Source organism: Morus notabilis, unplaced genomic scaffold (genome assembly GCF_000414095.1).
Source record: "Morus notabilis unplaced genomic scaffold, ASM41409v2 Scaffold398, whole genome shotgun sequence".
NCBI lineage: Eukaryota > Viridiplantae > Streptophyta > Magnoliopsida > Rosales > Moraceae > Morus > Morus notabilis.
In genome coordinates this window covers 259,139-269,302 of record NW_010364459.1, presented here as the reverse complement: position 1 = coordinate 269,302, position 10,164 = coordinate 259,139, and the positions used below count along the sequence as shown (strand labels likewise).

Below are 10,164 nucleotides of genomic sequence, written 5' to 3'. Positions count from 1 at the left end.
TCCCTAATTTTTTGACTTTTTAAAACCTCGATTACAATAATATTCTCCTAATATGTTGTTTTCAATCTCAAATAATGGGTTTTCTTTCTCTTTCTCCTTTTTTTTTTTTAGTGAAAAAGAGGCTTAAATAGTGGCTGAATTGCCTGTGTAGAGCATCCTACGTAGAGCAGTTAAAGGATCTAGACGCATTAAGAGAAGGATATATTAGTTATTAAATTACAAAAGTTTGGAGACCCGTGGTGTAATTTTATTTATTATTTTATTATTTTTTCTTCTAAGTAGTAGTGGTTGAAGTTAGAACACTTTTTAAGAAGCAACTAATACCGTCAATAAGCAATGTCGTTTTTATACAAGGACCTCTGCCGAACCTATTGATAATAAAATGAAGGTTTATGAGCTATCAGATTTTGATTTTTAGAATTCCGTACTATTGTTAGTAAAATTAATACAAATGATTTGACAATTTGTCATTCTCATATTAGAACACAGATTTCTCTCTCTCTCTCCATGCGAAAATAACTCACACATCAATCATTTTTACTGATTGGCACTAACATAATTAAGAAATCCAAATTCTTCTTTTACTCTTTTGCTGATCTTCATGCCTCTACATGAAACTCTCTCTCTTTCTTTCTTCTCTGCCCATTTTTCTCCATATAGAAGGTGGAACCTTCTTAATAGCCATCGCCAACTTTTAAACAACAACCATAAGGAGTCAAGTTGATACTAAAACGTTAATACAAGAATTAAGACCCTTATCTCGTTATTACAACTTTTTAATACTAATTGGTATGGTAACTTCTTAAATACCTACTATACAAGGATGGCTATGCACTTATCATATTAGTTGATAAAGTAAAGATAAAAACTTCAAATTCTTGTATCTATTTGTCATTACAGATGTTATAAATTTACATATCCTTGTTCATATTGAGGTTTAGAGTTTGAATCAGTATAGTTCTTAAAAAAAAATGATATTTTAAGGTCTAAATTACCATTACACCCTGAAGATAACTTAATAAAATCAATATTTTCCATTTTCCCTTTCCAACATCGCCTAATTAGACAACTCCTCATATTCCCATAAATTACGTGAAGCAAAAAAGGGCAAAATACCAATGGCTTTCGATTCTACGACACTCTGGGATTGTTCTTTTACATTTTTGAGTTAGGGTGACAATCTTGAGTTGAGTTTGAGTTATAACTTGAGTTAAAATTGTAACTTAAGTTTGTATTTAGATGTGCACATTTGAGTTATGATTTGAATTGAGAATCTTTTTGAGTTTATATTTGGGTGTGTCAAAACTTAAATTTATATTTAGATAGTATTTTAATAAAAACTCAATGGTGATGAAAAATTTTAATAGGGCATATGAGTGGGTTTTATTCGTTTTTTCGTTGTGAATGCATAGAAAAAAAATCATCTCAATCAGAATTAAAACGAAAAAATTATGATATTTTTAAGAATATAAAAGGAACTGTTCATTAATTTGAGTTTGAGTTGAAGGGAAAAATCCGTTCGGTTCTCTAATTCGAGTTGAGATGTGATGTTGTGTGAGAGCTTTTTACTGTAACAAAAAAGTTAGATATGATTATTTTTGATAACTTTTTATTATAACAAAACTCAAATTCTAAACTCGAATTAGCGAAAATAACGGACCACCAACCTGAAAGGAAATTAACGTTTATTTTCTTAAAAGAAAAAGGGAAAGTAAAGAAAAAAATAAAAAAAAACCATATCTATCTATCTATCCATTTAGGATTTTTGGTGACGTGGTCCAATGAATGAAGAGGCCACCGTGTTGATCCTCAAGACAAAACATGCACAATTGCTGGTATGGCACAAGACCATGCGTGTATTATATATATATATACATAATATATATTATATATGTGTACATAGATATATAGATATAGGAACCAAAATATAACAGTTAAAATCCTCTCCGGGTTGGCCATTTTGGAAAAACCTGTCCTTTCTTCAGTGACACTCGCTATCAGAACCACAAACTCGCACATACCATTCTCTCTCTTCTTCTTTCTCTCTATATATTCAACTGGGTCTCCACTATCACCACTTCACCAGCACTTGCTAAGTGGGAATTCCGAATTCAGACTCTTCTTCTTATCTCTCTCTCTCTCTCTCTCTATACACACATATATATTTCCTTCTTTCTTGACATACAATATTGTAATCTGTAGTTCCCTGTTTTTCTCATCGGGGTTTTGCTCCATTACTCCTCAAATTACGGTTTTGAAGCCCGTTGAGCGTTTTTTCTGTTTATTGTCGTTTCTGTTTTGGCTCTGCCGTAATGGCGCTTTGTACATTATCGTTCCCTGGCCATATCACCCGGGCTTCGGACCCTCAAAAGTCTGCTTCTTTCTCGTCTCAGTTTTCTTGGGGAACAGATCTGCTTGGGCAATCTCAATGCAAGCTAAATCAGGTTCGTGAAGAAATGACTCTCATTACTTGTGTAAAATTGTGTTAGCAAAATTGGGTATTTGTCCATTGTTCAGTTTTTGTTCCTCGAGTTGTGTTTTGAACTGGGTAAGCTTGCAATTAAACCAAAAAGAAAAGAAGAAAAAAAGGGTGGGTTCTTTTTTCTCGTATGCTTTTGTTTTCTTCTTTTGAAAATTTTCTTGGGGTAATTTTATTTTATTATTATTTTTTTATTTTGAGTCTTAGGAAAATATGAAAGTTGCTGAAAATTATGGCTGTTTTGTTGGGATTTGGCATGCAGGTGAGGAAAAGGCCAGGTGGGGTTTATGCATCACTTTCAGAGATGGGAGAGTATCACTCACAAAGACCACCAACTCCTCTCTTGGACACCATAAATTATCCAATTCACATGAAAAATCTTTCGGTCAAGGTAAGGCCTATTTCTAATGCTTGTTCAATATATGAAAAAAAAAAGCCTTATATCTTCTCATAATAAAGGAGCATAGCAACTTATATATGAACTCAAGTACTTAATAGCCTTTGCATATTGAGATATTTTTTCTAATCAATTCTCTTAAAATCTTTGTATTTGGTTGAATTAGGAGCTTAAACAACTAGCAGATGAACTCCGGTCGGATGTCATCTTCAATGTTTCGAAAACCGGGGGTCACCTTGGCTCAAGCCTTGGTGTTGTTGAGCTCACTGTTGCTCTTCATTATGCCTTCAACACTCCACAGGACAGGATATTGTGGGATGTTGGTCATCAGGTTTCAATCTCACCTTATTGGTTCCATGAACTAGCAGTCTAGCAGAAACTAAATTTCGTTGTCATTCACTTTTTGTATTGATTTTGCAGTCTTATCCTCACAAAATCCTGACTGGAAGAAGAGACAAGATGCACACCATGAGGCAAACAAATGGTTTGTCAGGATTCACTAAGAGGTCTGAGAGTGAGTATGACTGCTTTGGGACTGGTCATAGCTCTACTACTATCTCAGCAGGCTTGGGTAAATTCTCCTCTCTTCTTTAATTATTCAGTCTTTTTTGTTTTTTGTTTTTAAAATATTGTTTTCACTTTTCAATTTTCGTGATCACGCTGAAGAATCTGGACAATATGAAGAAAACTAGTTTTCTCTTATATTAATTATTCATGCGTTTGTTAGTTATAACATCTTACACTTGTTCCATATGCATGTTATGTTGTGGAAGTTCTTCATGGAACAGGCTTATATATTATAGCATGATACTATCACTTTTCATCTTTTGTTGTCTCATATGTGAAACTTTTCATCTTGGTTTTGACCTTTTTTGCAATTTATGGGTAAACAGGAATGGCTGTTGGGAGGGATCTAAAGGGAAGAAAGAACCATGTTGTTGCTGTTATTGGTGACGGTGCCATGACTGCAGGGCAAGCTTATGAAGCCATGAACAATGCTGGTTACCTTGACTCTGACATGATTATCATTCTCAATGATAATAAACAAGTTTCTTTGCCTACTGCTACCCTTGACGGGCCGGTCCCACCTGTTGGGGCTCTGAGCAGTGCTCTCACTAGGTTGCAATCAAACAGGCCACTTAGAGAATTGAGAGAAGTAGCCAAGGTAAGTAACCAACACAATTAAGGACATTAAAGCAATGCAATTCTAAAATAATGATTGAAATCTGATCCGGGTTTGTTTAAATGAGATTCTTGCAGGGAGTTACCAAACAGATTGGTGGTTCAGTGCATGAATTGGCTGCAAAAGTTGATGAATATGCCCGTGGGATGATAAGTGGTTCTGGATCAACACTCTTTGAAGAGCTTGGACTCTACTATATTGGCCCGGTTGACGGTCACAACATAGATGATCTTGTCGCCATTCTCAAAGAGGTTAAGAGTACCAAAACAACCGGTCCAGTCCTGATTCATTGTGTCACTGAGAAGGGACGGGGATATCCATATGCAGAGAAAGCTGCTGACAAGTACCATGGTATACACAAATACAATTATTAACATGAGAAGCAAAACCAAATATAAAACCATTTATGATTTGCATATGCTTCATGTGATATCTAATCCACCAAACTAGGAAGTGATACATTTGTATGTGCTTTTCAGGAGTGGCCAAGTTTGATCCAGCAACTGGAAAGCAATTCAAATCCAGTTCTTCCACACAGTCATACACAACATACTTCGCGGAGGCTTTGATTGCAGAAGCAGAAGCGGACAAAGATATTGTGGCGATCCATGCTGCAATGGGAGGTGGAACAGGCTTGAATCTCTTCCTTCGCCGTTTCCCAACTAGATGTTTTGATGTTGGGATAGCAGAGCAGCATGCTGTTACTTTTGCCGCCGGTCTGGCCTGCGAAGGCCTTAAACCGTTCTGTGCAATTTACTCATCTTTCATGCAGCGAGCCTATGACCAGGCAAGTCAATACAGCTTCTTCAACTTCCTTCATCATGACAAGATTTTCATGTGGTGCTGAATCAGTACTTATGTTAATCTCATATTTGGATTCTAATCCTTTATGGGTGTGTCCCACAGGTAGTACATGATGTAGATTTGCAGAAGTTGCCGGTGAGATTTGCAATGGACAGAGCTGGACTAGTTGGGGCTGATGGTCCCACACACTGCGGCTCTTTTGATGTCACTTTCATGGCATGCCTTCCTAACATGGTGGTTATGGCTCCTTCTGATGAGGCAGAGCTCTTCCACATGATTGCTACTGCTTCTGCTATCAACGACAGGCCGAGTTGCTTCCGATACCCAAGAGGAAATGGCGTTGGGGTTCCACTGCCTCCGGGGAATAAAGGCATTCCTCTTGAGGTAGCTTTCACTCAGATCCTATACTGTTGTCTCGTAAGTTTTTGTTCTAAAATATTTCGTATACTGATCTATATGTTTTGTGATACTTCAAAACAGGTTGGGAAAGGAAGGATATTGATTGAAGGGGATAGAGTTGCACTTTTGGGCTATGGAGCAGCAGTTCAGAGTTGTTTGGCCGCTGCGCATCTAGTCGAACCTCATGGTTTGCGGTTAACCGTCGCTGATGCGCGGTTTTGCAAGCCTTTGGACCGTGCACTTATTCGCAGCCTCGCGAAAAACCACGAGATCTTGATCACAGTTGAAGAAGGATCTATTGGAGGCTTTGGATCTCATGTTGCACAGTTTCTTGCCCTTGATGGCCTTCTTGATGGCAAAATTAAGGTAAAAAAAGTCCATCTTAACAGCTTGAAAATTGCGTTGAAAAGTATAAGCATTGCATGATGAAAACTAACTTTCCTGTCTCAATAAACTTGCAGTGGAGACCACTAGTTCTTCCTGATCGGTACATCGACCATGGATCGCCGGCCGATCAATTTGCTGAAGCCGGTCTTACACCTTCTCACATTGCAGCAACAGTTTTCAACATTCTAGGACAAACTAGAGAGGCTCTTGAAGTCATGTCACGATGAAACAGCTTATAGAGATTCGATGGCAAAATTAAGGTAAAAAAAGTCCATCTTAACAGCTTGAAAATTGCGTTGAAAAGTATAAGCATTGCATGATGAAAACTAACTTTCCTGTCTCAATAAACTTGCAGTGGAGACCACTAGTTCTTCCTGATCGGTACATCGACCATGGATCGCCGGCCGATCAATTTGCTGAAGCCGGTCTTACACCTTCTCACATTGCAGCAACAGTTTTCAACATTCTAGGACAAACTAGAGAGGCTCTTGAAGTCATGTCACGATGAAACAGCTTATAGAATTTTTTTTTTTTTTTTTTTTTTTTTTTTTTTGGGTACAAATCCTTTAAGTGTGATGTATTAGATTTTAATTTGTGTATAAGATAATTTGGCCCATAAGTCATAGCATCAACTGATTATCCTATAAATTCAAAAGTATAACATTGATTCCTGAAATGGAAGCTCTTCTACTGTCAAGCAATCTATATATTAGTTCTCCTATCATATATATATACAAATCTTCAGAGAATCAGAAGTGAAGAAACGCCAATCATTTATATCAACCCTCTCGGAAAAAAAAAATATCTAGGGCAAGAAACACTTTGCACATGAGCTTTTTTAAGGTATTTTTATCTGTAGTACGTGTTTTAAAACATTACGTTGAAAGAATCTGATAAAAGTGGTGCTTGTCAAGGATAACATTTTCATGCCCACTGAAAAATTATCGTTCTTGATATTGTGCATCCGAAAGTTTATTTATTTATTTATTTATTTTAATAAATTTCATGACATTGGACTGAAAAGACCCCATTACTACAAAGTCGGTTTCTTTGCCCCCCACAAAACTAAAAATATGTTGCACACACTTTATTCTCACCCCAATCTTTTACCAGTTTGCTCCAAAACGTTTGTCAATTTGAAAAAAGATTCAAAAAGATGGCGAGGTTAGTTATAGGAAGAGACTACTTTATAAAAGACGACGTTTGAAGTTGGGAGTCTTTGAAAGCAGCTTCCTCATTTGTCGTAATAAAATAAATATTTATGAAAATTACTATATAAATCCTTATTTTTTTTAAAGGGAAAGTTCATTTATACTAAATAATAGTAGAATGTGAATGACCCGGCGATACAATGTATAATTCTCAATTGAGATCGATTCCACTAGTATCACCATTAAATTTGTATTAAATTCTGTCAAATTTTGCATATTTTTTCTTCTATTAATGTTCAAATTCTCATGGTATATAAAAAATAAAATAAACCAGCTTTTATACGAGTCTTTGCCGCGTGTTGGCCTTTGCTTGGCCAAAAAATGACCAAGTGTGCTGCTTATTTTGCAACACTTGTATTCTTGATATGAATTTGCTTGTCTGGTGCTCATTGCTTACAAGGTTCTCGACCAAAACTCATGATAATGCAGTCCATTAAGAGTCTTGGACATTAGCTTATATCTCACTATATCTATATATATGTGTCTTGGTCCTAAAAAAAACTTTCTGTGCCGTAGCACTTTAGAAGTGGACTTTGTGGTGAGTTATTCAAACCATAATATATACATTATATATATATATATATATAACGTCCTAACTCTTTGTAGTTGGAGATGTTCATCCGTTGGACATTTGTGGGTTCTTTGTATTTCCACCGAAAGATGTCAAAATCCACTTTGCAGCTGCAATGGCTAAAGTGGTCATTATGACCCAGTTATTCGTGAATAGATATATCATATGAGTTTCAAAGTCAATTGAGGAAAACGCGCTGTAGAAAAAGTGTGTACCCAAAAAAAAAAAAAAAAAACGTATTGATACAATAAAGGACAGATGAATTTAGGCATAAAAAGATGGTCGAACTGTTGGGGTTGAACTTGGAAATTGATAGTGATTTGTGTTAGAGTTTGAATTCAGATAAAATCTTTGATTGGAGGTGCACCTTCTCCGTCTTCACGTGAGGCGTCTTTTCTATAGTATTTTTATCTCACAAAAAACACACATAAAACGAGAATGATTCTGAATCATAATTATGAATTTATGAACCAAACGTCCACGAAATCTTTGATTGGAGGTGCACCTTCCCGTCTTCACGTGAGGCGGTCATTAGTTTTTTTGTTGGTTGGGGGACCCGAGGAGGAACAATCAAGTTGTTAGAATCTAAAAGGCTCGGATTTAAAAAAAAAAAAAACGGAGGTAAAAATGCTAAAAAAAAACATTGTTATTAAGGCATGTTTATTTTACCGATTTGAGTTTAGAATTCGAATTTTGTTACAGTAAAAAGTTCACAGAAATAATTATATCTAACTTTTTTATTATAATAAAAGTTCTCACATAAAGTCATGTCTCAACTCGAATTAAAAATTCGAATTAACGAACTAAACGGGCCTTTAATATCTAAAGCAACTTCATGCTTTTGCGTGTCCTTAACATTCACAAATAAAAAAAAAATCACAAATAAAAAATAACAGTTCAAACTTTTTCAAATTAACGGTTCAAATATTTACCATGTTTTTACGAATTATTAAAAGGTTGTAAGCATAGTTTAATGGTAAAATTAGATGCACTATACATAAACTACAATATATATATATATTTGTGTGCGGATTGATCCAATATCGTATTTTTAACAATTAAAACATTACTTGGATAATGAATTAACTCTCTCAACATTACATTACACAACAAGCATTTGGGTTCTCGTCGCTAAACATCATTAGGAGCATCTCGCTATCCTTGCAATAACAATCAAACATGTTAATTGAGTTATAATAATTACAAATTTCAACTGCTTTCAAATCTCTTTCCCGTTGGGACAAATACCCTTCTCCATGATCTGAGGTACCAATATTATTATTATTATTATTGTTGTTGTTATTATTATTACCATCTTTAGGTGCCTCTAATTCATTGTCGTTTACCACAATTGCCACTCTCTTCCCGGTCTTCTTCCTCAGTTTCTTCAAAACTTTCTGAGGATCAATCTTGCCTATCACCACAACCTTGTGGTTGTTCATGTCTGTCGTAAATTTCTCCACCCCTTAATTAAACAAAATACCGAAAAAAAAAAGATTAATATAGTGGAAATTGGGGTAACGTACGTTATAATTAGTAACTTTCTTTTTAAAAAAAAAAAAAAATTACCTTTAAGCTTGGAAATGGCTTTGGCAACGGTTCTTTCGCATGCATTGCAATGCATTGAGACTGAGAATTCTGCAACTATGGCCTAAATCATTCATATATATAAATGTTATATATATATATATATATAACATTAAGAAATATAAATTGAATGTCATGAGATGTTACTAAATTAACATAAAAAAAGAGGAATCTGGGAATGGATATTAATGAGAGTGATCTTACTTTGGTTTCGCCGTGGGTTTTCTTCTTCTTTCCCATGGAGTCTATTGATGACGACAGGACAAACGGCCATGCATATAAGGAATTTAAAAAAAAAACAAAACAAAACAAAAAGGAAGAGAGAAATATATATATCGAAAAAAGAAGTAAATATCGTAGTTTTGTAATCATGAAATTGGCAATAGCGGTTATTAGTTTGTTATTACCGCATTACGAGTCGCCACCTTAGTTTGTCAGGTGGTTCCATTTTTAGTTTTTTTTTTTCTTTTTCATTTTTTGTGGGAAGAGATTCTTTTCTATTTTATTTGATAAGGATTCACATTTTTTTTCCCCTGTCTGATATGGTTTTTAACCTCACTCCCTTTAATAGTCACATTAAATGAAAATATTTCAATAAAAAGAATATTTTGCAATTAATGTAACGGTTTTGCAGACATTTTAATTGGAAGTATAAGTGTAGCTTAGTTTGGTATTGCTTTTTCCTCTCAAAATCAGCTTTTATTTGTAGTAGAAGTTGATTTTAGTGTTTGATAAATCTCTTCAAAAGTGCTTTTTAAAGAATTTTTCAAGAATCTACAGTCAAAATCAGAAGGAGCCTAAAGATAACTTTAGCTTTTAAATTATGCAAGAATCACCATAGTACAATTAATGAAATTTTTATAATACCCATAATACCTCTAATAAAATTTAAAATTTACAATATTCTCAATCTAAAATTCAGACTCGTAATATAATATAATATAATATTATAATAAATAATATCATAATTATATTAATAACTCTAATATTATTATTTTATCATATAATATGATATTATAATAAAATTATAATTATTTTAATAATATGATATTATAATTATAATATCATATTGTAATTATTATTTTATAATATATTATATATTATATTGTATTGATATAATTATATTTATTATATTAATAATAATAT

At 34.2% G+C, this 10,164-nt stretch overlaps 2 protein-coding genes across 2 annotated transcripts; one reads left to right on the top strand and one right to left on the bottom strand.

Annotated features, from left to right (window-relative positions):
- Positions 1–1,920: 1,920 nt before the first annotated feature.
- LOC21391842 (probable 1-deoxy-D-xylulose-5-phosphate synthase, chloroplastic) lies at positions 1,921–5,888 on the top strand. Its single transcript, XM_024171193.1, has 10 exons — positions 1,921–2,444; positions 2,742–2,870; positions 3,043–3,207; positions 3,297–3,447; positions 3,770–4,041; positions 4,137–4,410; positions 4,539–4,846; positions 4,966–5,247; positions 5,344–5,628; positions 5,724–5,888. The coding sequence occupies exons 1-10, from the start codon at positions 2,313–2,315 to the stop codon at positions 5,874–5,876; spliced, it is 2,151 nt and encodes a 716-aa protein (XP_024026961.1). The 5' UTR covers positions 1,921–2,312; the 3' UTR covers positions 5,877–5,888.
- Positions 5,889–8,528: 2,640 nt separating this feature from the next.
- LOC21391841 (heavy metal-associated isoprenylated plant protein 19) lies at positions 8,529–9,258 on the bottom strand. The gene is made up of 4 exons (XM_024171197.1): positions 9,223–9,258; positions 9,001–9,082; positions 8,744–8,896; positions 8,529–8,692 (listed from the first exon to the last, which is right to left on the bottom strand). Exons 1-4 carry the CDS (start codon positions 9,256–9,258, stop codon positions 8,529–8,531), a joined length of 435 nt encoding a protein of 144 aa, XP_024026965.1.
- Between the last annotated feature and the right edge of the window lie 906 nt (positions 9,259–10,164).

Excerpts from the sequence above, each read along its gene's own strand:
- LOC21391842 (XM_024171193.1), top strand. The coding sequence starts at position 2,313 with ATGGCGCTTTGTACATTATCGTTCCCTGGCCATATCACCCGGGCTTCG. Across the intron at positions 3,208-3,296 it reads TGTGGGATGTTGGTCATCAG|TCTTATCCTCACAAAATCCT; the intron begins GTTTCAATCTCA and ends TTGATTTTGCAG. Across the intron at positions 5,629-5,723 it reads TTCTTGATGGCAAAATTAAG|TGGAGACCACTAGTTCTTCC; the intron begins GTAAAAAAAGTC and ends ATAAACTTGCAG.
- LOC21391841 (XM_024171197.1), bottom strand. The coding sequence starts at position 9,258 with ATGGGAAAGAAGAAGAAAACCCACGGCGAAACCAAA. Across the intron at positions 8,897-9,000 it reads AGCCATTTCCAAGCTTAAAG|GGGTGGAGAAATTTACGACA; the intron begins GTAATTTTTTTT and ends TGTTTAATTAAG. Across the intron at positions 8,693-8,743 it reads ATTAGAGGCACCTAAAGATG|ATCATGGAGAAGGGTATTTG; the intron begins GTAATAATAATA and ends TTGGTACCTCAG.